Source organism: Bubalus bubalis, chromosome 16 (genome assembly GCF_019923935.1).
Source record: "Bubalus bubalis isolate 160015118507 breed Murrah chromosome 16, NDDB_SH_1, whole genome shotgun sequence".
Lineage (NCBI taxonomy): Eukaryota > Metazoa > Chordata > Mammalia > Artiodactyla > Bovidae > Bubalus > Bubalus bubalis.
The window spans coordinates 14423374-14451097 of record NC_059172.1 but is presented as its reverse complement, the minus strand read 5'-3'; the positions used below and the strand labels follow the sequence as shown (position 1 = coordinate 14451097).

Genomic DNA, 27724 nt, shown 5'->3' with positions numbered 1-27724 from the left:
ATTTTTTTTTCTTATATATTCACTTTGGCTGCATTCCTCATAAATTAAAAGTAATGCTTTTACTAAGTATGAAAAACAACAAATGAACATTGATATATAGATGCTTAAATGTGTCAGGAGTACTTGGTTGGTTAATTAATTTTTTAAAATTCAGAATTGTCCCTTTGACTCTCTAGTTTTCAAAAGTTAAGCTCTAGACTTGGGGGTTTGCTCTGTTTTTTCTCTCTTTGAGCTCCTAAAACATTGCCTGGTGTTCACCTCTTAAGTAGTTTAGATAGCTTTAGTATGTTGTAGCCTAAGAAAGATAAATATTGACTTCATAAAAACAGATTATATGTTTTCATATAAGCAGTTTAGTGTGTGTATTCTAATGAAGATAAATATTGACTTCATGAAAGTGGTTTATATATGTTCATGTAAACATAACAATTAAGATCATTAAAGGGATTTTTTTTTTTAGCAGAAAGGAATTGGAACATAATTTTTTAGTTACTGTGTTATTCATAAATATATCCATCAATGACATTTGATTAGAATGTAAAAGTAAATCATAATACAATCTTTTAAAATACCTAAACCTCATTAATTATGATAAAACTAGTTTGACTGATTCATTTTTATCTTTGAATGCTAGCTGATCTATGTTTCCCATTTGAAGCGCCTCTGTGAAATTCAATATTGGTCAATATTCAAAACATTGCCATATTAACCAATCCAGTGCTTCAAAGGAATTGGCCTACCTAGTTCATCCATACATTTGAAGGAAAAAGTAAGGCTAATACCCAATTACCAAATTGTATCCCCAAAGAGAGGGGCTTCCCTGGTGGCTCAGATGGTAAAGAGTCTGCCTGTAATGCAGGAGACCAGGATTCAATCCCTGGATTGGAAAGATTCCCTGGAGAAGGGAATGGCTACACACTCCAGTATTCATGCCTGGAGAATTCCATAGACAGTCCATGGGGTCACAGAGAGTAGGGTATGACTGAGCGACTAACACCCACACTAACATCCCCAAGAAGAAGGCTGTTTTCTAGAACATGATCTAATAGATTGCGAGAGATAACGTATCCTGAGGAGACTGTTAACAACGTCTATTCTGAATAATAAATGCCATTGCTAAATCACCAATATTCTTCTTTCAGTCTTAATTTTCTATATAATTTTTGTGCCTTGGAAAGGGTTTACGCTAATGCTTTTCATCTCTAAAGTGGAGATAATGTCTACCTTACAGAGCTTTGTAAGGACTGGAGATAATGAGTGTAGATAAAGTACCATAATGATATGATCCTTGTCAATCCTTGACTATAATTCCTACTAGAGGGCAAGTGGTGCCTTCTGTACTTCTGTTGCATCTACAGAGAACAACATAGAAACTTTGTACAGAGTTTGACATTATAAGCATTTGCTTTTATGACTTGACCAACTTAGAGGCAAATGTTCTGACCACTGCATACTAGTGGCCAATGTTATCTGGCATTGTCAATAGCAATGACATAAGAACATTAATATGATTAATAGAGTCAAGATAATAACCTGATGATAAGGTTTTTATGACAAACCTAGACAGTGTATTAAGAAGCAGAGACATTACTTTGCCAACAAAGGTCCATATAGTCAAAGCTATGGTTTTTCCAGCAGTAATGTACAGATGTGAGAGTTGGACCATAAAGAAAGCCGAGCACCAAAGAACTGATGCTTTTGAACTATGGTGTTGGAAAAGACTCAAGAGTTCCTTGGACTTCAAGGAGATCAAACCAGTCAATCCTAAAGGAAATCAACCTTAAATATTCAATGGAAGGACTGATGCTGAAGCTGAAGCTCCAATACTTTGGCCAACTGATGCAAAGAGCCAACTCATTAGAAAAGACCCTGATGCTGGGAAACATTGAAGGCAGGAAGAGAAGGGGATGACAGTGGATGAGATGGTTGGATGGCATCACCGACTCAATGGACATGAGTTTGAGCAACGTCTGGAAGATGGTGAAGGACAGGGAAGCCTGGCATGCTACAGTCCAAGGGGTCGCAAAGAATCAGACACAACTGAGGGACTGAACAACAACAAAAGATTTGTAAAGGTGGTGAAGTGATAAAGAATCCATCTGCCAATGCAGGAGATGCAGGATTGATTTCTGAATCAGAAAGTTCCCCAGGAGTAGGAAATGACCACCTGCTCCAGTATTCCTTCCTGAAAAATTCCACGGACAGAAGAGTTTGGTGGGCTACAGCACATGGGGTCACAGAGCTGGACATGACTGAGCACACACAAACACACACACACAAGGTTTGTAAGTAGTTTGACCAGCTGTCCTGGTTTGCCTTGAGCTAAATTATTTCTGGGATAGAGGACATCCAGTGGTAAAACAAGGAAAGTCTAGGCAAACCAAACTGAATTGGTCACTGAATCACCTAGGCTTGGCTTTGTTTTGCTCACTGTTGTATAACCAGAGACTTGAACAGGGCTTAGAATTCAATTAGTTTCTCAATTCCTATTCACTGTGTGCATGAATTCATTATAATACAAAAATAATCTCACCATGTTCTATACTTTACCGTTTACTTTTTTCCTCCAATAATCTATTCTCTTTCTATGGTTATGGCTTCAAAATATTAATCCTTTTACATAGAGACAAATGTACTATTCAGGGAAAATTTGATACATTAATTAAAATGCACTTACATACTATTCTTTCATGGCTTAACACATGAGAAAACAGGTGAAAGCACTTTCTGAGCTATAAAGCACAGAGTTTTTATTTTTGAATTATCCTATGAATACCTAATGGCATCCCACTAAATTCCATAAGCCCAGTTTATCTTTGACATTTATCTAATTGTAGATTTCCACTTCTGAACATCAGAGCTTTCTCTGATTACTAATATGGCTTTTAAATAACTATCACAAATCACTCTCAGGATTTATTAGAAAATGAATTTTATAAAAGTTTAATGATGTCAATAAATTGAAACCATGTTGACTAATAAATGAGATTTTTATCTTAGTTGCATTTATTGTCTGATGGATAATCTATATTGGCATTTGTCTTCAGTAGGAAGTATGGTAACAAGTTTATGTTCATAAAATTATATATATATATATATATATATATTCTGCATCTGTATTTTTTAGTATTGTGAATTTCCTGCTTTCTTCCATTTTATTGAAGGTAGAAGACATATTAATCATAATAAAAAATATCAAATTTCAAAAAAAAAAATCAAATCTCTAAAGTGGAACTCAAGAATAGAAATTTAAAAGAGGCATCACTCTGGAAGTGCCTAGGAAATAATTTATTCACTTCTGCAAGTTGTCCCCAATATTGATAGGGTTGAACTCCAGATTGAATAACTAAATGTTGTATAGAAATGACATATTCTCATTTTATAGTACTTGTAGAAATTTTGAAAACATGCTAAGGAAAGAAAGCAAGGAATAAAATATACTTCTACATAAAGATTTGTCCTAAAAAAACAAAATGCAATTGATCTCATAAAGGCTACTGCTGCTGCTAAGCCACTTCAGTCGTGTCCAACTCTGTGCGAACCCCATAGACGGCAGCCCACCAGGCTCTCACATCCCTGGGATTCTCCAGGCAAGAACACTGGAGTGGGTTGCCATTTCCTTCTCCAATGCATGAAAGTGAAAAGTGAAAGTGAAGTCGCTCAGTTGTGTCTGACTCTTTGCGACCCCATGGACTGCAGCCTACCAGGCTCCTCCGCCCGTGGAATTTTTCCAGGCAAGAGTACTGGAGTGGGTTACCATTGCCTTCTCTGTCATAAAGGCTAGCATTAACTTTTTAAGAGTGACTTATTTGCAAAACTCTTGAAAAAAATTTAGTGGGAAATGCATAGCTACATGATATTTTTATGGTCAGCATTAACTAAAGTTCATTTGTTAACATCCATTTATGTTAAGAAATATCTTTACATGCATGCGTTTTTCTGCTTGAGGGCTGCTGGAAAGAGAAACTTTATTACTTCTCCCTTTCATTTTGTAAAACTTTATTTTTTAAAAATAGAACTAGCCATAGGACCAGGAAGTCCAATTCAACATTTGACTTTTGAGGCATTTTACAAATGTTGTTATAGTTAAATTTTTTCATAATGATTCCATTAGTAAAGAAACCCATGATTTCCGTAGTGTTAACAAATTATTTGATTTAAAGTTTTATAGTATCTACCATAAAAAAGTATATACCAGAAAATACATCATAATTACTCTTGTGTATGCTTTAATATATTTAGTTCAATTTAAGCTTCATTTATTTCTCTCAGAGAATTAGACACTTTACAAAATTACCAACTGTGTTTAAATGGAAATTAAATTCCATTTTAATTTACCACTTTTAATGTGGGACTAAGGACCGAAAAGAAAGAATTACTAATTGTCATTCAGAAGCCTTACCGATACATAGACATGATAAAGGGTAGGGATTCCCATAATGGATGGATTTTTGTCAGGATCTCCTAGGGCTGAGCTAGTGGGTGTTCTGCCAAGTTTCAGGGTTGGAGGACATAAATCAAAATGGGCGCTGCGGCCTCCACGGAGACCAGCCCCTCTCTGTCAAATAACATTGAATCTTCTCTTTGATCTAAGTAAAAAGCTATATATTAACTACTTCAGCCAACCAGATAAGGACAGGATTGATACCATTTGGACAAATTCAAATTCAGCGATTCAACATCAAATATATAATACAGTGTAGCATTAATAACCTGGAAAATGAAACTAAATTACTGGACCAAATGTTGAAAGAAAATCTTCAGGGTCTGGAGTCTTGTAGAGCTTTGCTTTCTGTATTTTGCCCAGATGATGCATGAGTATCCTCATTTACTGTGCATTAATAAGGTTTATAAAATAGAAGGATTTTCCAGTAACATGTGCTCTCATAGCTTAATGCATCGCCTATCTTTGCAGCAACACTTCATTCTCTCTCTCTCTCCTTTTCTTTTTATTTATTCTGGACTAAGGCAAAAAAAAAAAAAATGGAGTTTTCTCACTGCTGTTAGGCACTTGTTATACAATTTAATTATATAATTTATATGTAATTTGTATATTTTCTCAAATAATTTAAGAAAGGTTGAAATCTCAAAAGTTTGGTTAGCAGCACTTAAAGACACAAAATGATGGGAACTGGTTTTTAAATGTGTTTTAAGAATGCTTCTTTGAGCTTCTACATTTGGATCTTAATTGACAGTGTACTATCAGTAATTCTAGGAGATTTCTTTTTTCTCTCATAGAACCAGATGTATCTTATTTTATATCCTGGAAAGACAATGGCATCACAGCTGGCTTCTATCTAATACAGAGTGTGCAGGAATTCATATTTCTTATTATGGCAGAAGAGAAAAAAACAGAAGGTAATTTGATGTTTTAAGGCAACAGCTTGACTTATTTTTATCTGGTTGCTTTTGTACAGAAATCATATTCTAATCAAATATAAGAATGTGTATAAACTTTGGGGAGAGATTTTTTTTAAAAAAAGAGATTTGACTCTGTGAAAATTTATTTTATGAAAAACAGACACCTGGCTTTCTAGAAGACTATGACTCCTCAATCAAGCATTCATGTGTTATACCTGTGATATTTAGTGATACAATTGTTTTCAATATCCTTATTAATCCCAGTAAGCTGAAGCACCAAATATACAATTTAAAACATTATTTAAAAATTACATTGTTTCAAAGCACCACACTGTCCATAAGCACTCATCTGACTCTTTGAATTGTCTAAGTATTTTGAAGATTATGCTAAGAGGATAAAATGTTTAACTTTTTTTTCACCTTGATCAATATTTACTTTGGAAATGTTGGGTAGCTTGATGCCATGCACCTAATACTTTCCTCATGTTTCAGTAAATCTTTTTCTATAAATGTCTTCTTCATTTTCTTTCTCCCATACAAATAACCCTTCCATTGTCAAGTTATTTATCAACAGATCTAAATTCAGAATTTAAGAGTATGCAGGTCTCAAATAATGTCCTGATTTTTGATTCTTTGATTATAAAGCCTAAAAGCAATTATAGCAATTAAGCAATTCCTCAAAAAAAGAATTGATCAATGTTCCAATCATTAACCAATGGTCCAAAATTCTAATTACCAACTTTAATCTTTGGAAAAGATGACATTTGATTCTAGAATGTTCAGAATATGAGGAAAAATGATTAAAGCTATATTGGGTCCTATGTATGCAAATTATACCAAATTCTTCTCATATTTTGCCACCAATAAATGTGTTTGGACACATGCAAAAGAATTTAGGAGTTTGAGGTGATAGCCAGTTATAAAAGAGCAAGAGTCCAGAATAGAAAAAAAAAAATATTAGAGAAGATTCCTTCTAAAGCATTCTTTGATATTTTCCCAAAGTCAACTGCATATCTTCAGTAGGAAAAATATACTAAAATTATCATTACATTATTTTAACTTGGTTAATTGTGAATGACATATTTTTGATGCACATGAGTATTTAAGCATACTGCCGCTTAGTCACCTTTGGGTAGAATAAAAACAGTAGCAGACATAAAAAGTGCATTTTGCTACAAGGATAGACCAGATATTTAAACAGTGAAATGGACTTTCTGCTGATCCAAGGAAGTCCATTTTGAGTGATGAACTCTGGTTAGCACAGCTACCTTGTTGAAGCTCCCCAAACTAGTACATGATGCAGAGCAAATATAGGCACTGCTAATCATAAACTCATAAAGTCATAGAATTCATTTTAGTGTCCTTTAAATAATACTTTTATAGCACTATGCCCTTCATCCCTAAAACCTGCAGTGAGGACCATTTGTCAAAAGTATTTCTAAATTGACTGGAAAAGTCAAATGTGGCTTAACAAATCTTTCATCAATATATGTAGATTTTTTTTAAAAAAATTCTAATATGTATTCAAGTATTCTTGACTTTCTTACCTAAATTTTTAGTGCAAATTCACCTTTTATTCTAGTAGAATTTATCTAACTACTTAGCCACCCCTCACAGTTTAGTTCAGTCCAGTCACTCAGTCGTGTCCAACTCTTTGCGACCCCATGGACTGTAGCATGCCAGGCCTCCCTGTCCATCCCCAACTCCCAGAGTTTACTCAAGAGGAATTGTATGCTGGAACTAACTTCTTAAGAATTAAAAGCTCAAATGAAAGAAAGTTTATAATCAGCAAAGACAGAGATCAGAAACCAAGTAGAGAAGGCAAGATTCTTTTCCTTCTGGGTTTATACCAGTCTTCTTTGTATTAGCACTTGATATTCCTTGGTGAGTTGTTTGGTTGGTTTCCAAGCTGATCCGCAGCTTAGAAATATGAAGCACGTTCAATACTGAATCACTTGACAAATGACAGCCAACATGTGTTTTCCCTTGAGTCTTCTCCACAGTAAAAGCTAATATGAATTGTATTCCTAACAGAGAAAGGTAGGATATGAGGAAGCAAAAGCCACTAAAGAACTGGTGCTCAAAAAATAGAGGTGAGATCCTTGTGTGGTCTCATTCGTTTGCTATCTCTTCCTCCCAGTTCTCTGACCTATTTTGCTAGTAACAATTGGTTTTTCACACCTGGAGATCCCAAAACCCTGGTGTCATGTCCAGCTAGAGTTATGTGTGAGTATCCAAGCTGCTCATTCATTAGGAGCTGAGGTTTTCTCCAGCTTATCTTAGTTTTCTCTAGTTTAACACTTGTCTCACCAATGATATGGCAGATTTCAAGGGCCAGCAATGAGAGGTGTATATTTGGGAAGATCCCCTGGAGAAGGGAATGGCTACCCACTCCAGTATTCTTGCCTGGAAAATTCCATGGACAGAGGAGCCTGGCAGGCTGCAGTCCATGGGGGTGCAAAGAGTCCAACACGACCGAGCGACTAACACACTGTTACACGACTGTTTTCATTACGCTTCACGTGGATAAAGACAAAAGTCAGACATATACTATATTAAAATATCAGGAGAGTGCTGAGGTACCAGTAACTAGAAAGTTCCTTTTTAACTTGCAAGCTAGTGGATATTCTCATACCAAAAATATCTCCAGTTCCTTGAAGTACCTTTAATGAATTACTAGTGTGTTAGCATTGCTATGTCTTGGTAAACATCTATTGGCCGTAGCAAATCAAATCCATACTTACACTTCTTTACCACTCTACAATCTGCATTTGGAAGAACAGAATCAGCTCTTCCAGAAGAATGGAAAAAAAAATCATGAGGAGGTTTTGGTCATAACAGTAACCTGATTATTTCAAAACTCTAGGATCCTGCCACCTGCCACCTAACAGGAAAATTAGAGCTGGCCCCTGGTAATCAACTGATGTTTCTTCAATGATGTTACATATAGGTCATGAGTGATTCAGGTGCAGAAACCAGGTCTTTCTAATAATGTGTCCACAGCACTAACATCAGTGTTTAACACATAGTAGGTCTTTAACAGTGTTGAATTGAACTGAGTTTGTTGACACTCAGCACCAACAATGATTTTTCAACTTGGATAGTTTAGCATTCTGTGACTGTACTTCATCTAGACAGAATATTTTTATTTAGGAGCCAGGGAATAAATTATACTGAAACTTTCTTTCAAGTGGAATTGAATTTACTTCACAAAAATCTAAAAATCTGAGCATTCTACAAAGGGTGGCACTAATGAAAAGAAGACCACAATCCTTAAATATAGATCAGAAACTCACGTCATCTAATCACACAGGACCCTGTAGAGACTGGTGCTGTGACTGAAGATTACTGTAGTATTACCTTTCTCAGAAAGCAGGAAGTCTAGTTTCCTTCAAGTTTCTTACATTTGAGCCAAACTACAAATGAGTTGTATCCAGGTACAGAAAAACCAACAATATTTTATTTATAATCTTATTTTTAGTTTTTGCACTACAAATCGGATTCTAGATTTGTTTAAAAGATCATGGGTTTTATAGATGCTCATATGTAAATTAATCTGTTGCTTGCTTCCTTTTTTTTTTCTTTCCCATTGAATGGTCCTCCTCATAAATACAGAACAGATCATTACATGAAAAATATAAGATCTTGCATTTTTTCCTTGTTCTCTCTTAAAAATCTATTTCTAATACTGCATTCCCCATTGGACTACTTCATAAGGGCATGAGAGGGAGGAAAGAAAAGAAAGAGAGAGAGAGAAGAAAAAAATAAAAGAAAGACAAAATAGACTGGATCTCACCACTAGAATTCACCATAAAAATCTCAAAGTATAACAGAATTCTTACAAAATTTCCTAGACCAGTTCTTTAGGGAATTGAGATCTCCTATGAAAAATATGGCGATAGGGAAGGCAGGGACGAGATGTGGGAAATAGTAAATAAGTGCAGCAAAAACAGGTTCTGAGGAATACACATAATTTTGTCTGCTTTAGATCACAATAGAATTTTTAATAAATAAATCTTTTCTTTTTTGTTTTTTTTTTTGTAAAGACACTTTTTTGAAACAGTAGATTTAGCCCAGTCATTTGTGTCATTTTTAATAAACTGTCTTTTTTTTTTTTTATTGTTTGTTTTCCGTAACTGTCAGTGTTTTAGATTTGAGTCTCCTGGACATTGTCTTTAGAGTTCATCCGGATCAATAACGGTTCATGCACTGAACTGTGTATTGAATTTATTGTGTTAACTGTTGTTGTGTGGTTGAAAGGAGATTTGTAAGAGTTATAGTGATTGAGGTGCTCATGCTCAATCGCAGGCATGGGCAGGTGGCTTTCCATGGGCGTGTCTCCTGTAATCTCATCATCCACATTAATAATTTCAACAGTCCTCGTTGGGGCATGATGGTTTTGCCGATGATGCTGCTTCCTCATCTTGTAGAAAATGACCAGCATCACTGCAGCCATGAGTGTGATGGCCACAAAACAGCCAATGATGATTTTGGTAGTCTTCATGACCTCATCAATTCCTGGGATCCCACTGTTTATATCAGTCACAGGGATGGTGAATGTCTTTTCTGTTGACCTTGTGCTCTGTGGCGTGAGGGAGGTGGTCACGTTAGTGGTCTCCCAGTCGATCACCGGAGTGGGACCCACATTGTTATCTGTGGTCCGTGCCTCATCCTGAGAAGGTTCCATAGTCTCTACCGTGACAGTTGAAAAGTAAGAGAAGGGAGTAGTGGTTGCTGCGGTAACATTCAGGGTGGCTGAAGCGGTGGTATTTCCCACAGAATTACTCACCATACATGTGTACATGCCTGTATCTTGCACGGTTACATTCGTGAAGTTTAACGTGCCATCACTGAGCACAGCTATCCGCACTTTATATGCCCCATGTGTCATGACTGTTCCGTTTGGAGTAATCCAAGATACGGAGGTTAGGGACGTGGAGGCCCGACATTTCAGCTCAGCTGCCATGCCTTCAGTGACATTGAGGTCTGCTGGGGGCTCCACAATGACAGGAGCATAGCATGTGAAATAATTCTGGTCAAGCTCCCCAATGTACCTCCCTTTCAGATTGGGAGGGGTGTTACACCGGGCACAGCAAGCTGTATTGGAGGGGGCCATGTCTTTTATCCACCAGCTGAGCCACAGGATGTCACAGTTACAGTTCCAGGGGTTGTGATGTAAGTGTATCCGCTCTAGATGATGCAAGGGTGTGAAGAGGTCATGAGGCAGTAATGTCAGATTGTTGTGTGCCAGGTTGATCTCCACCAGTGACTGAAGGTTATCAAAGGCATTCCGTTCAATCACTTGAATCTGGGACTGTATCATCCACAGTTTCTGAAGGTGCATCAACCCCTGGAAAGAGCCAGGCCTGATGGCAGATAGATGATTCCCAGAAAGATCCAGCTCATCTAGTTTTATGAGCGGCGTGAGGTTAGGGATTTCTCGGAGATTGCACATGGCAAGGTTCAAATACCTCAAGTTAGACAGACCTTCAAAGGCACCTTCTGAGATGTATGAAAGCCTTTTCAATTCCCCTAAGTCTAGCCGGCGCAAAGAAGGGATTCTGTTAAAAGCATAAGAAGGGATGCTTTCGATGGGGTTGTTTCGCAACCAGAGCTCCTTCAGTTTAGACAAATATACAAAAGCTCCATTCGGGATGGTCGTAAGACGATTGTCAAAGAGTTCCAGCGTGTTGAGGTTTGCCAGACCATTGAAGGCCCCGATTTCAATTGTTCTGATATGATTCCTACTCAACTGTAGGATTTCCAGGTGCCTCAAGTGTTTGAAGCTATTCACTTTGATGATCTGGATTTGGTTCTCATGGAGGTTCAGCAGCCGGGTATTGGTGGAGATGCCATCTGGAACATCACGTAGGTTTTTCCGAACGCAAATCACCTTGCTGAACTGGTTGCTGCAGGAGCAGACGGAAGGGCAGGTTTGAGCCCGCACCAGACCAGCCACCACAAGAAGTTGAAGAGCCAGCAGCACCACAAGCAGGGGGTCAAATAAGGCCCTGTTAAACCTAGGACCTATCATTATCTGCTGTGGATGTAAGGTCATCTTGTTCAACATTCATAATTTATCTGGTGTTGGTCCTTCTGGAGTTCAAATAATCTGCAATGCAATAAGAGCAAAAAAGAGTATTAGATCTCCTCCAAATGTCTTTCTCGAGTCATTGTCAGTGAGACAGTGTATCAGCTCAAGCCTTCATTTCTCAAACTAAGATAACAATAAATCTAATGCCATGTATTGAGCAACGGGGCTCATATTTATTAAGAAGTGTTTCCATACTCTGAGTTATCAGCCAGTCACAGCCCACATTCCATCATTTGTGCAATCACAGAGAAATGGAAGAATGAGGTAGAGGGTTTGACTAGTGTTTATCAACCAAGGGCAACCTGAATGCATGAGAACACATGAAATGTACCCCGTCATTAGGTTCAATGTCCAGACCAGATTGGAAAAGTTCAGAAAATAAAATTGGGGGACTATACCAATAAACTAAAAACTCCCTTGCAAAATTATTCATAGCTGACATTTTATTGAGGAGTAGTCTATGTGCCATAGGCTATAGACTTCATGAACAATCCAAGAATGGCTACATAACTTGCAGAGCTCGAGGCAAAATGCAAACATGGGATGTCTTGTCAAAAATTACTAAGAATTTCAAGGGTTTCCCTGATAGGCCAGTGGTTAAGACTGCCTTCCGATACCGGAGGTGTGGGTTCAGTCTGTGGTTGGGAAGCTAAGATCCTACATGCCTTTTGGCCAAAAAAACAAAACATAAAACAGAACACAATTGACTTTAAAAATGGTCCACATCCAAAAGAAGTCTTAATAATTTTATTAAGAATTTCAAATCAGTTATAATAGAACATTAAGTCAAGCATGGGCCCTTCTGAATATGGAGTCCTTTGTAACTGCACAGGCTTCATGACCTGATCCTTTCTTTTCCTTACTTCACTTCTCTGAGGAAGGAATTGTTATAGCCTCCATTTTCAAGAAGACATTTAATTGTAGAGGAAGTAACGTGCATATAGTCACATGGTTAACAAGTAGAGAATCAGGGTCAGATATTCATCTCACTGGTCCAGGAGAATACGATCTCAAACTTTCCATGAAAAAAGTTTCTTCAAGAATGATGGCAAAAGCAAAATATTTTTCACATTTATTTTTGTTAAAATACCTTTCCTCTGGGGATCACCTCAGCTGTAAACACTGGCAACTTAATGTATGGTACCTGTGAAAATACACTGAAATAATGACATGCACAAATATGTGTAAATTTCTAGAGATTTTCGTATATAAAACTCACAACAACAGAGCCAACTGCTACCTATAGGTAGACATACTACCAATTAAATCACATCTCATGAAACATAATGTTTATGTACAGAAAAAAAATCATAGTATTAAATATAACAGGATTATATATGTATTATGCCCCTACTCTTATTAATTTCTGAGAAGGGAAATAAAACAACTTACTTTCTGCATCTCTTACAGCACAAAGAGGAATTCCAAAGCTTGTGTTACCCAGTATACACCCCAATTCAACTGGCTTATTATGAATTGGGTACCTGTGTGATGACTTTTCTCAAATTCCTCAATAAACAGTGCCTCTTCTAAGAATCACTTGGGAAGAAAAACAAAATGTGGAGACTTATCATAACCAATTCAAAAAGGCACTAAGACAGTAATTTAGTATTTACTATGTGTCACCTTGGGCAGGTGACTTATCCTCTCCACGGCTCAATCTCACTTGCACCATGGGGACGATATTATTATATAACCCTTAGTGTTATTGTCAAAAAAAAATAATATCATAAAGAGCTTAGAATAATGCCTTCCATACTGAAGGAACTCAATAGACATTACTATTACTACTACTACCATTTTGTTATTTTCCTTAGTTAGGTATTTTGCTAAATGATGAGCATACAAAAGTGAAGAATATAACCCTCACCCTTGAGGGAATTATAATTCAGAAGGTAAGACAGATAGGCAAAGAGATGAAACACAATAATATATGTTCATTGCTATGAGACCAAGCCACATTGGCACATGGGCACTAAAGTCAGAGCAACTAAATCTGTGATGGTATAATAAGTCAGGGGATTTTGAAAGAGGAGAGTCATCTGATCTAGATTTTGTAGAAGTTGATAAAGGAAAGAAGAGCAGAGGGACCAGCCTGAACCAAGACAAGGAAATAAGAAAGTACTAGTACAACCAAGTAACCATAAAATCCCCTATAGCAGGAGATTGGAAGGTCCAGGAAAGAGAATGGGAAAGAAGTTGGGATGAGATCGGATCAAGACTCAATGTAAGCATTCCTGTTTATCCTGCAAGTGACTATTCAATATTCTGTTTATACAAAGAAATGCTGTCATCAGCTTTGCTTTCAAGAATGGCAATGCTACATTAATATATTAGACAGAAAAGCTCTATAAGAAACCCGCAGCAAGGAGAAAGATTAGTAAAATCTTCCACTTGCTCTAAATGAAACTTGGAGAGAAGTCAATGCCGGAGATACTTGGAATTCCTTGGCCACTTCTATGCATACCATCCAAGGTCTTGAGAACTTGGCTGTATTCTAGGATATAACCCTTCTACCAGTAGTAAGAGTCTCAGTGTAAATTAGCATTTGTAAATAAATGCATTTACTTAGAGTACACAAGACAGAGAAGAGACTCTTCCAAAAATAGGAGATGCTTCACTCAGTAAAGATGTCTGTCATGAGCAACTCTTAAACACACACCCACATTGACAGACTGTAGAAAGGGACCTGAGTCTTATGAACGTGAGGTTTAAAATCACAGATGCTTTCTGGCTTTAGCAGCTTGTTTTGGTCTCCTTCCCTATGGCAGCAAAGAAACTTGAGCAGTAGGTTGTGAGTTGTTACTCTTTCTTTCAGGACTTGCTTCTTCCCTCCAGGTTCTTGCAGCTTTAAGTTGACTTCTCACACCATCTAGTACTATGATCATTTGTCCCTGGTTCTGTTTCCTGCACTAACCTGTGAGCTCCTTAGGGACAGTGGCCATGTCTCTTCTTAGCCTCTGGACAACAGAGTACCTAGTGTGCTGTAGACACTAAATAAAATGACTGTTGAAAAAGTACAAAACATTTACTATCTAATTCCAACACTTTGTATATGCATATTTTCTGAATTTTCTGATGTTTTGATATCAAGGCCTTGCTGAATCTGGAGAGTCAGCCTAACCAATAAAAAGTCTTAGTTGCTCAATCGTCTCCAAGTCTTTGCGGCCCACGGACTGCGGCCCACAAAGTTCCTCTCTTTGTGGAATTCTCCAAGCAAGAATACTAGAGTGGGTAGCCATTCCCTTCTCCAGGGGGGCCTAGGGATTGAATCAAGTTCTCCTGCATTGCAGGGAGATTCTTTACCATCTGAGCCACCAGGGTTCTGCCCATCCAAAGGCTAGCCAGATTCTACAGATAGTAAAAGGCAGACCTACAGGCATGCTTGCCATATTTAAACCAACCGTTCTGAAGCAGGTACCCCAACCACTTCCTTTATCAGTTCTTACTGTGCTGTTTACTCTCAAGCCACTACCCCACTGCCCTCATCATCCCAGGGTTAGATTCCAGGCAACTAGACAGACCCTATGTCCCAGAACTCACTGAATTTACTCATATCACAACAGTGTGGTTGGTAGGCCTCTCACTCTGAGTTAGATTAGGAGGTACCTTTCATTGTAAATTGAAACACGACCTTGAAAACCCTTGTAGATTTCCATTTAAAATAGGATGCTATTTAAGTTGCCAAAAATCATAACCATTGAAAAATTTTCATTCCTGTGATTCAGTTTTTCATTCATGTGTTCCCGTCTTCTCAAAACACACTTCTGAAGGTAATTGGGAATTTGAAAGAAAGAAAGAGAGGGAGAAAGGGAAGGAAGGAAGGGAAAGGAAAAAGAATATCACCTAAACTCTAATATACTAACTGATTGATGCTTTTAGGATGGGGGTCCTAGGACCTTACTTTTCTATCCCTCCTCCCACCTCCAAGCCCATGACTCTCCCTAGAGTCCTAGGGTCTCTGGTACTAGAGGTCAAAATAACTGGTGGACTGGAAATAGCACAAAGTGAAAAAGGTAAGTCTTTACTCTGCCATTTGCTACTGAGCGACTTCACTTTTCACTTTCATGCATTGGAGAAGGCAATGGCAACCCATTCCAGTATTCTTGCCTAGAGAACCCCAGGGAGGAGGAGCCTGGTGGGCTGCTGTCTATGGGGTCACACAGAGTCGGACACGACTGTAGCGACTTGGCAGCAGCAGCAACATTCCTTTAAAATATGAAATAATAAAGACAACCATGTCCAATGGGCAAGAGAAGAAGCTTATGATGAATTCATGAATTCATATTCCTGCTTGAACACCCACAACCCTATTAATGGGAAAGTTACTTCATCTGTCTGTAATTTACTCTCCCCATCTGTAAAAGTAGCAGAACTACTTAATCAATAGGCTCTTTTTAGTACTGTCATATAATATATACAAAGTTACTGACTCATAATAAGTAATATATAATACTGAATAAATATTTAATACATATTACAATAAAGTGATGTAAGCTTCTTCCTCTTAGATAAGATAGGAATAACACTAATACCTATTATTCAAAGTTGTGGTAAAGATGAACTGGAATGACCAGAAATACACTATCAGTAAAACATATCCAAATATGATGCATTGCTCTTAATTGTAGAGTATATGTGTCTCCCTTTTTTCAGTCTCTGGGTTGTTTTATTTTCTACTTCTTGCTTACTTCAAGGCCTTTTTGCTATTTCAATTAATGAGATTGCCTGCAAATCAGTCATAGGTAATGATTTATGAATTATAGCTGGTTCAAAGCTAATTTATAACCTGTAGCAAATAAAGTTTGGTACACACCCAGGATTGAATAAACTACTATCAACAAAAGGTTTCTATTTTAAAATCTAAATTATGTTACTTTACATCAAAAGCCAGGTTTCAACATCTCTTTCAGAAGATGTTTTTATCACATCAAAAGGAAATTAATTTAAAGGTGCTCACTATCCATTACGATGTCATCTCACAGCATTTATTTACAAATGGATCTGTGTGGGTTTTGAATTAAACTAATAATATTCTTAGCCTTGTCCCAGAGGATATCCTGACTTTGTCAAGAGACCTTTCTTCTTTGCTTACCCATGCTTCAGTGCACTGAGAGACACAGAAGGGACTCAGGAGGGAGAGTAGCTAATGGGGATGCTTTATTTAGCACAGTATCATTGCTAAGTCAGCATAGACTGCTGTCTAGACATTGGAACTAGATTTCAAGTGAGGTGGGAGAAAGACAAATTTACTTAACCCCAGTCAGTCCTCATATCTCAGTAGACCACACATTCACTATCATATATACATGCAATGGACCTCTGTAAGCATTGAGAAGCCAAACCATTAACCCCCATACTCAGAATGGACACTGAGACCTCCAGATCATACCTCGCCATCAACATCAACTTGTCTTAGCTCTTCCATGGTTTCTATTAGCAACTCTATCCTTTTCTGAAACTCTCCTGCTAAAGCAAACAGTTTCATGGTCCTTAGTGAAACTTGCACAAAGATCCTTCAACTCTTTCATAGAAAGCATTAACTGTGCTCTAAGATTCTTTGGATCTTTTGCCTTATGTTGGTGTTTTCTCCAATCCTGGATCTTTGTATTATGGTTCTTACTTGATCCTCATCAAGTTCCCGTATTGAAAAATCCTAAAAATTAAACTTCGAATTCTCAATAAATTATGGCTTAATCATCACCATTCCATTCAGACTTTCCTGGACTTCTGTAGGGTCTTAGTAAGGAAAAAGAATCAGGTCTGTCTTACCAACCACTCTTGCTGGTAAAATTTTCAGAATCAACTGCTTTATGAAACTAAAGTTGGGTTATTCCCTTGAAATATGCTTGAACTTCAATCTCTCTGTCTTCTTCTCTGAATTTGTGGTATACCCAGTATCCTACTCCCATACTCTTTTCTTAGAAAATTTTGTTCAGAAAGATTCAGTCTCTTCTTAAAACAAAACAACAACAACAACAAAAAAAAAAACCCAAAAAACAGAATTATATTATCTTCTTTAGGAGAAGGTTATCCAGCCTTGATGTATTAATAGAATCTGGCTTAAGTTAGGACTAAGCACACTTTTTCTGTGAAGGGCCAGATAGTAAATAGTTAAGGTTTTCAGACCATATGGTCTCTAGTTGCTACCACTCTGCTCTGCCACTGAAGCTTGAAAATAGCTCTGGTCAAAAAGTCAATGAATGTGCATGGCTATCTTCCAGTTAAACTATGCACATTCAAATGTCTCAAATATTCTTTTTTTTTTTTTTACAGTTTTCTTTTTTTTTTAATAAAGGTTAATTCTTAATATTTTTTCAACCATTTTAAAATTTCTAAATAGTCTTAGTTCACAGAGCATACAAACACAGATGGTGGGCTAATCTTTGGATTATTGGTTGCTGAGTTCTTGTCTAAACAAACATTGATTGTTCCATTCTTATTGCCAGAGACTGGTTGGTTCTGAACATGTGACACCATTTGGCCAATAAGATGCAAACAGAGGTCAGCTGAGGGGATTCTGGGAATTTTTATTTATCTCCCCCTAATAGAAGAAAGACAGGGGAAGGAGTAGTTTTTTATTCTGTTTCTGGATGTTGTTGTGGGTATAAGATACTGAGAATTGCTACAGACAATTTGTGGCCAAGAAAGCAGGCAGCCTGAGGACAAAGCTGTTGTGCTAAGGAAGGAAAAAATGGAAAGAGGGAAGAATTTGCATTCTTGATATTGTGACAAGCAGCTACATGAACGAATCCTGTAACTGTTTTTCCTCTCTATTTTATTATTATATGTAATAATCAGTTCGATACATCATAAACAGCTCATTATTTTTCTGGTTACATGTAGTCAAACCTACTTGATATTTTCATATTCGTTCTCCTCTCTCCCTCTCCTTTTATCTATCTCTCACTACTCCTGCTTCCAAAACCAACAGCAAAGAAATGGTAAAAGAAAAAAATCTAATTGCTTAAACCATTATATATCTGAGACCTATCAAAAAGAACAAAGTAAGCTGAGGCGACGTGATTTGCTTGTAAGAAAGGAAGTGAGGCTCATTCTCATCTTACTAAGAAAGCTTTCTATTATAATCATTTCTCAAGATAGCTCTTTAAATTTTTAAGAGTGCTATAATACACAGGAAAAGGGAAAACAACAAATTAAATAGCACCATTATCAAAGGTAGCTCATCCCTCCAAATCAAATTTATTTTACAAATATTTCCTAATATAATTCAACTTTTTTCCCATCTGAAACCCAATTTTGCAAATCTGTTGAGCTTTCCACCCCTCATAGAGGAATATATGGTTCTGCAGATTTTCAGGGAAAGAAAATTTTTGTTAATATGCCCAGGGCTGACCCTCAAGGCAAATGTAATGGAAATGATACAAGGTTTAAATCGCTGTAACCCAGGTATTCAACCTGTCAAGTCAACAAGAGGCTCTTTGGCTATATACACTGACCTTGCAATGTTTCTAGAAAATGTTGAGACTTAAAAAAAATTGATATTTAAGGAAAGAAAAACCACCTGGGTCTACATTTCACTTTTCTAGATGACTTGCTCGACTTACAGTAAAAAAAAAAAAAAAAAACAACCTACATGTGTTTAGAGGTGAGAAGATTACAACATCATTAGATAAGAAGAAGCAATGAGTGGAGAAAACTATATGTATATATTTTTTTAAGTAAGAAAAAACATAATAAATGATGTGGCCAATATGTTGCTACGTTCTGTTGAGTATAAAAAAGGATATAAAAGAGTCTAAGGTGACCATACCTTTTAGAACTTTACAAACTTACTGAAGCTATAATACAAAAGCATAGATACCTATCAAAAATAAAAAGCACACATATATGTATCTAGGAACTAATGTAAATCAATGTAGACAATATTCAAATTCCATAAAACATTGTCAGATGTCATAGATAACCATAGAAAGTTTTAAGAGGGTTTGAGATTTTATGTAGGTCCTTAAGGGGATATAATTTTGTATTGAGGCAGGTGGTAGAGGTGATAATGGATGACTTGTAAAAGCAGAAGGTCTTACCACATGGCTCAGTGGTAAAGAATCCATCTGTCAATGCAGGAGATGTGGATTAAATTCCTGAATCAGGACAATCCCCTGGAGAAGGAAATGGCAACCCACTTCAGAATTCTTGCCTGGGAAATCCCATGGAAAGGAGCCTGGCAGGCCACAGTCCATATAGTTGCAAAAGACTCAGACAGGACTAAGCAACTAAATAACAGCAACTGTAACAAAACCAGGGGAATAGGAGCATGAAATAAAAGAGAAATGACTTAATGAAAGCGGGTGACTTATACAATAGAATTTAGATTGTTAAGTTGGCCCAATTGAGGCGCACTACATGTCTGGTAGGAGAGTTTGGATTTGCTTCAATGATGAAACTTAGAAAGAAACTCCAGGCTCTTAAGCAGGGAAGGGTTAGAACATTATTTTAGGGAGGCTCTGCCCTTATGCAAAAAAGAAACTGGAGAGAAGAGTAGTCGATGGAAAAGTCAAATGAGTTCAATATCGACATCCTTAGCATTACTTTAGAACTGAATGGAACAGATCTTCAATCCAATTACCTGTTGATATAGATATCAATCCAATATCTATACATTATGAAACATGTATAGCCTCAAATTAATCAGTCCTGCATGAAATCCTGTAGAGGATGAAATACCAATAAAGGCAAAATTAGCTTCTGTATGCAATCACATTAAAAACTATCAGGTTACATAGAGGCAGCAGACGATCACTTTGAAACTCTGATGCACAAATAAGGAAAGATAAACTTTTTAAAAATCTCTAATGTGGTTCATGTCCACACTGTAAATTATATACAGAGAATGACTAAATACACATTAAGCTTTTGTTCTTTGATGATATAATGCACTTCAACTTTATGTTGAAATATAGAAAGACATCCAATCTATATTAGCAAAACCCAGTGGGACAAAAATCAGACTTAGAGTGAAATCCGGTGGGTTAGAGGGTTGGCCAAGTATTACTAATCATTCTTTGGTAAACTGGCTTTCTCTGAGCTGCACCTTCCTAAGTGGGAGTGATGGTAACATTAATAGACATTGAGAGGATTTTATGAATTATATTCTATAGCATCTACTGAAAGAAAATTCCCAAACCTGCCCTATACCTTCATAAATGCCACTACCATACATCCAAATGCTCAAGGCAAAAATGTAAGGATCTTCCTTGACTGTTTCTTTTCTTTATTTACATTCACCATAACCCTACTTATTAAAACATTGACTTCACTATTAAAATATAAGTATATTCCTCATTGTCCCTTCCTAGATAAAATATTCTTCATTTCCAACTTGGACCACTGAAATACCCTCTTATAAGTTTCTCTACTTTTGCAAATGCTGTACCACAGCTAATTCTTCATACAGCATTTAGTGGAGTAGGAAATAGCAACCCACTCCAGTATTCTTGCCTGGGATATCCCATGGACAGAGGAGCCTGGTAGGCTATAACCCATGGGATCACAAAGATTCTGACAAGACTGAGACTGAGCATGCACACACGGCACTTAGGCTGAAGTTTAAAAATAAAAATATGCTCATGCCATGCTCCAGTTGAAAATGCTATTAGCTTCACATCCTTTTGGAGAAAATGTAAACAGTTTTTGCCTCTAATATATGATTATCTGATACTTGCCTATCCTCTTATCTTTTAACTCCTCTCATTTCCCTCTGTCTTCAACCATATTGAATTTCCTTCATTCCTCAAGTGTCCCAAGCCTTTTCCTCCCTCAGGACCTTTGCACTGTTTCCCTCTGCCTGCAACAGCTGCTCTTTGGTTTCTGCATGATTGATGCCCCTTGTCGTTCAAGATTCCCTTTAAATTTTATCTTCTCAGAAAATTCTTTCTTGATCGCTCAGCCTAAAGCAGATCTTCTATCACCATCAATCAGATTACCATTTTTATTTGTATAATTAAAAAATGTGTTGCCCACTCCATGTGACACATGAAATATTAGTTCCCTGACGAGGGATTGAACCCATGCCTCCTGCACTGGAAGCATAGGGTCTTAATCACTGGACCATAAGGATAGTCCCCAGATTACCATTTTTAATTTTCATCAGAGTACTTCTAATTTGATACTTTCCTCATACACGTCAATGTTTATTTTCTTACTGCTTGCCTCATCTGAGTAGAATGCTAAATTCCTTGGAGAAATATCTTATCTACCATAATGATATTTTTCCAAAAAATACTCATCGAACATTTGTTAAATGCAGGAAAGAATGCATAGGTGTTCAAGCAGACAGAAACAGTGTATAGATAGTTAAGGCTATCCATTCACTGAGGACTGAAATAATGTCATATTTACTAATTGATCCTTAGCATCTTGTAGAGTCCAACTCACTCAAAGGGGCTTCCCAGGTGGCTCAGTGGCAAAGAATCCACCTGCCAAGCAGGAGATGCAGATTCAATCCCTGTATCAGGAAGATGTCTTGGAGGAAGAAATGGCAACTCATTCCAGTATACTCGCCTGGGAAATCTGGAGGAGCCTGGAAGGCTACAGTCCTTGGGGTCAGACACGACTTAATGACTAAACAACAACAACAAGCTCATATAATAGAAATTTCATTAATTTCTGGAATGATCCTTGTTCAGTTTTTAGTTATTTTCATAGAGGTCTTCCTACAAAGAAAAGCTGGAGAGAACAAAGCAATATAAAGGTCATTCCGCTGTCTCCTTGCCCTCTTTGTTTATTTATTTATTTTGCAGGAAAAGCCTTCTCTATTTCTTCATCTATTCTTGTCAATAGCAGTTTTAAGTTTGGCCAGACAATGCCCTCTGCTGTATGTGCCTAAAATAGCACGATTGCCTTGAAAATTCCAACTAGATAATGCAATGAAGTCTTTTCCTTGCTTCATGTGGCACTCAGATGCATTGCAGAACTAGGGAGGTTTGACTCAGCTTTCAGGCCCTCCATTGGGGCAGACCACTTAGAGCAGAAAATAAGAATTCTTATAAGCAGAAAGTCAAATCATCTACATATCTTCTTTAAAATGGAAGAGTATCTTGATCATTACACCCCTGCTTCTAGAACACATCTGAAGCATTAATTAGAAAATCCTTGTGTGAGAAAGATCTAATTCTTCTGTCACAATCGAAAAGAACAAGATGGATGAGGCAAAGTATTGGGGTAGGCGGTGACAGTTCCAACTTTGCCTTAGCAACAAAAAGTCAAATCTATTTCATGTTAGGAAAGCAGACCTAGAAATATAGCCAAAGACTTCGCAAGGCTAAAGATAAAATTAATTTGTTTTTCCCTGTTTTTTTAGCCTCACATGATGCAGGAGAGCTAAAGTGTACCTAGTACGAAGCTTTTGACTGTTTATGAATCCTTTGAATCATAGTCACATTCTGATATTGATTATTTATGAAGAAATGAAATATAGATGACTCCCTGTTTCTCAAATTAAAGGGTGGGATTCGAGGTGTTCAGGTCTGCGTTTGCATTTTTATGATAGTTGTCGGCTGTGTTGGTTTAGTGAAATGCATAGCCAAGGAAAAAAGCTTAAAACCTCAAGCGTCATATACTGCTTGATATTTCACTCTTCAGGAAATGAAATCAGACCATTCCAATGATCAGAAATGTTGCCTGCCTGTAACAATGCCTGCATTCATTTGTGCACTAATAGTTTTTAAGTCTGGAGCCTTCTCCACACAGGAAAACTTCAGTTCTCCTCTTTTCCTATTCATTCTTTCTTTTTACTCAGATTCAAGGTTAACCAACTGATTCATGCATACTATTCCTTATCTCCAACATTAGTCTTTTCATACTGTTCTTGAGGGAGATTTTCAAAGTAATGCTTTGCACACTTTGTGTAAAAACACACAGGGACCTCGGCAAATAACTGTCCAAGAAAACATAACCCAGCAATAGTCTCTCAGTGCTTACAGAATAAAAACTAAATCTCTTACATTCTCTACCCACTAGATGCCAGTAGCACCCCCAATTGTGACAATCTGCAGTGCCTCCAAATATTGCCAATGCCCCCTGGGGGGCAGCGAATGTGACTTCTTGAAAACTGCTGCCTTAATGTGACACGTAAGACACTCCACAATGCTCAGCCATACTGTTTCCTCATCTCCTCACCCACTGTTATCCATAGTACAGTCTAGGCTACAGTCTGTTTCTGATTCTAAAAATATACTCCCTACTTCTCTACTTTGGAGTCTTGCTCCTGTTTTTCCCATGCCCTGGGAAGTCCTACCTGGATTTTTCTTTCAAAATTGTATCCAAGAGCTAATTTACAGTGACCATTTCTAGTAGATCTTCCTTGGTTTTACTGGCCAGCATTAATCCATCCTTTCCCTAAGGATCTGCAATGCCAAAACTACAGCATTTATCAAATCTGTGTTTGAATGCAAATGTTTGGGAATGCATTCAATCTAGTTAATAATAAGCTTCTTAAAGGCAGGGATTGGATGATGTCTAGGCACTCAGTAAATATCTGCTGAATTGCATTGTGGAATGTAGTCCACATTTAAATTCATAGTCAGGAGCCAGGTTTATTAAGTAATTTTATCAAGGTTTAGTGATAAGACCCATATGTAAAACAAAACAAAAAAAATAAAAATGGCACACAACTTAGTACAAATGGTAAAGAGGGGTCTCATTAATAACTTATTGTCTTCCTATCCCTCCATAAAAACTCATAAATACAATAACTTTGAGATGAAGTAGATTATCAAAAATCAGCATGTATATGGGTGATTAAAAACAATTGCTTAGGATAAAAAATAAAACTCTATCCTTATCAGCAATAAACTGTATCCTAAAGTTTATTAAACCACATCTGAGTTCCTGGCACATGGTATATACTAAATATCTGTGTATGGAGAGAGAAACAGAGAGAAAGAAAGGAGGGAAGAAAAGGAAGTAAGGAAGAATAATGCACTCAAGAAAAAACTGGTTGGTGCAGATTATCAACTACTTACATAACTAAGTGAATATTAATGGAATATAGATTTAAAAAAATAAGAGATTGAAATGTGTGTATTACTTGTCTATACAACTGCCTATAGGTTGGATATGATATTTTGATGTATATACTCCATTTGTGAGCATACATGAGTTAATATATAAAGAAGGATTTAGAACAGTGTCTGGTACACAGTCAATGCTGTATGAATGTCCATTGCTGTTTTTCTTGTTGTTTGTCTAATCCTGGTGACAGCTGAAATCCAATTGTGGAGAATGATTGATGCATCAGGCTATCGTAATCTGATGCTAAAGCAATCCAAATCATACAACCACATTTTCTTAGTTTGATTTCTTATCAACCACCTTATTTAATTATAATTTGATTTTCCATGAAAATTCACAGTTCAATCCCTGGATTCCTAAGACATTCATGAGTGGTTTTCAAACTATTTATAAATCTCTTGAAATCATATGTAAATTTTCATATAAATGTGATTGTATATTTTTATAGGAAGATTATTCATTGGCTTTGTCATCACATTTTCAAAGAGATTTGTGATTCAAAAAAGTTTAAATTGTACAGAAAAAGATTTGACAGACTAAAAAGTACTTGAAGGGTTTGTTATAGTGCTAGCTATAATTTAGCCAATTAGCATTCTGGTCTCTATTCTATATTTCCTATGTGTTTAGTAAGTGTGACTACACCCTTCTCACGATGAGCTACCAGAACCAAATTTCTGAAATGAAGAAACTAAAGACTTGATCGAGGTCTTGAGTAAATTCTTCCAGACAAGTGTCCATTGGGAAAAGTCTTGGAGTGCAGTCTTCTCTGGTGATGATGAGACCTATTACATACCTTAAACATTGGTATTCAGGGATAATTTGTCACTCCGTGTCATTTCTTTAAAAAATTTGTGTCAGCATAAGAATCAGAATGATGCACAATGAAATAGGATCCAGAATTTCCTCCACAGAAAAGAAACAGGGACTTCTCTGCTCTAGAACTTTCTTTCATTTCGCTAGCTGAATTGCTATGTTTATCTATCTCTTAGAATATTTTGGATAATCATAACTAATGCCAAAGGAGAAAATAATGGTTATTACTATTAGTGAAGGTCAACTGTATAACAGGGATGACAAAAAATAATATTCCATTAAAACAAAAACAACTAAACCCTAATGAGAACCACCCTCTCCACCAAAAAAGAAAAAAATCTAATGTTTAATGAGGTTGAATTGCAAAAACTGGACACATGTTCTAGCCTCTCAGGATGCACAATAGAATGATTCTCTCTAATCTTTCAATTTGAAAAAGGTAATAAAAGAAACAAATAGAAGAGGGTGAGTGTTTCCAATTATATTTATAATTACATTTAATCAAAATATGAAAACTTATTTTTCTAATAATGACATTCCCCTGTGGGTCCACAGAAGCTAATGTTTATTCTTCTGTCTTTTTACATATATTTGTATATTGACATAAATAGTTTTATACATTTTCTGTCTGGGATAATGAAAGGGCAAGTAACTAAAGAAGCTTTTGAAAATCCAACAAGCCTATCCTAAGTATAAGTCCTTGGTGAGGTGGGTAAAGAAGGATTTGATTTCTGGAAGTTGGTCATACAGTTAATGACCTAGATTTCCATGCTTCCTTTGGACTTAGCTGAGAGGAGCTGATAGCCATTAACACCCAACTGATCGAGAATCCTTAGGAAATGCCCTGTGCCAAGGTCATCATTGCCTTCTTATGCTGAAAATAAACCAACTAACAATAGCAACCAAAAAGCATATGGATTTTTGTAATTATTTTTAAAACAATTTAAATTGCCATGCAAAGAATCTGAAGAGAATAAATACCACATATACAAAGAAATTCAGATGTTTAAATCACCTTCTAATACTTTGTCAAGTACTTTCTTCCCTGTTATTATTAAACTGTACACAGCCTTAATTTCCTAGATTGTGATCACACACACACACACACACACACACACATATATATATACACACACAAACATGTACATATGGGCATGCTCAGTCAATCTGTCAGGTCCGACTTTTTGCGACCCCTTGGACTATAGCCTACCAGGCTCCTCTGTCCATTGGCTTTTCCAGGCAAGAATACTGGAGTGGGTAGCCATTTCCTACTCCAGGTAACCTTCCTGACCCAGACCCAGGGATTGAACCCGCATCTCCTGTGTCTCTTGCATTGGCAGGCATATTCTTTACCACTGAGCCACCAGGGAAGCCCTATATGGGCTTCCCAGGTGGTACTAGTGGTAAAGAACCCACCTGCCCATGCAGGTAAGACATAGAGACCCAGGTTCGATCCCTGGGTCAGGAAGATCCCCTGGAGGAGGAAAAGGCAAACCCACTCCACTAATCTTCCTGGAGAACCCCATGGACAGAGGAGTCTAGTGGCCTGCAGTCCATAGGATCACACAGAGTCGGACATGAATGAAGCAACTTAGTAGTAGCAGCAGCACATATGTGTAAATATATACATATATACCTAGATATATATGTAAAGATGTCTGGGATTCATTTCATAGTAGGATGCTGGGAAAGATAATCTCCAAAGGTCATTTCAGCTCCAATAATACATGATTCTAAGTTAGTTCACCAGCACTGTATGAATTTTACCTCTGAGGGAACTCCTCCTACTCTGTAATTGCCTGTCATTTGATCATTTGAAACACTCTGTTAAGACATCCCTAACATAAACAATATTCATGAACCAATGCCATTGTGTATCTTGAGTGTGTATGTGACTGTGTGGATAATTACAAGGAGGCTGGTGTTTAGAGAGAAACTGTAAGATTTAAACAGTCAGTAACAGCTATGTAGACATGAGATTTAGTAGGATATGTACATTTGGATAAGCAAAAGTTCTGACATTCCAAGAGAGAAAAAAAATAGGCATTTATTCCTTCAGTAATATTTGCTGAGTGCTTTCCAAGTATCAAGCAGCATCCTCAGGTCTTGACACTTAGGGCTAAGTGTCACCCACCCATCAAGAATCTTCTAGTTTGCGGACTTCCCTGGTAGCCCAGTGGTTAAGAGTTTGCCTTCCAATGCAGGAGGTGTGGGTTCGATCCCTGGTAAGAGAGCTAAGATCCCACATGCCTTGAGGCCAAAAAACCAAAACATAAAACAGAAACAATATTGTAACAAATTCAACAAAGACCATTAAAAATGGTCCACATCCAAAAAAAAAAAAAAATAAGTACAGTTTAGTGGGATTCATAAGGGGGTAAACAAGGAACACAGCAGAAACTGCAAGGGAAGAATGCATGTAAT

The 27724-nt window shown here is 37.0% G+C and overlaps 1 protein-coding gene across 2 annotated transcripts in view; it reads right to left on the bottom strand.

The window, feature by feature from the left end:
* Positions 1-3982: 3982 nt before the first annotated feature.
* The window catches only part of LRRC4C (leucine rich repeat containing 4C), a 195887-nt gene continuing 172145 nt past the window's right edge, over positions 3983-27724 (bottom strand). For both annotated transcript variants that reach the window (XM_025265690.3, XM_044929246.2), the window contains exon 2: positions 3983-11473. In XM_025265690.3, the coding sequence (XP_025121475.1) occupies positions 9509-11431 (1923 nt within the window). In that variant the 5' untranslated portion in view covers positions 11432-11473 and the 3' untranslated portion in view covers positions 3983-9508. The remainder of the gene's footprint in view (positions 11474-27724) is intronic.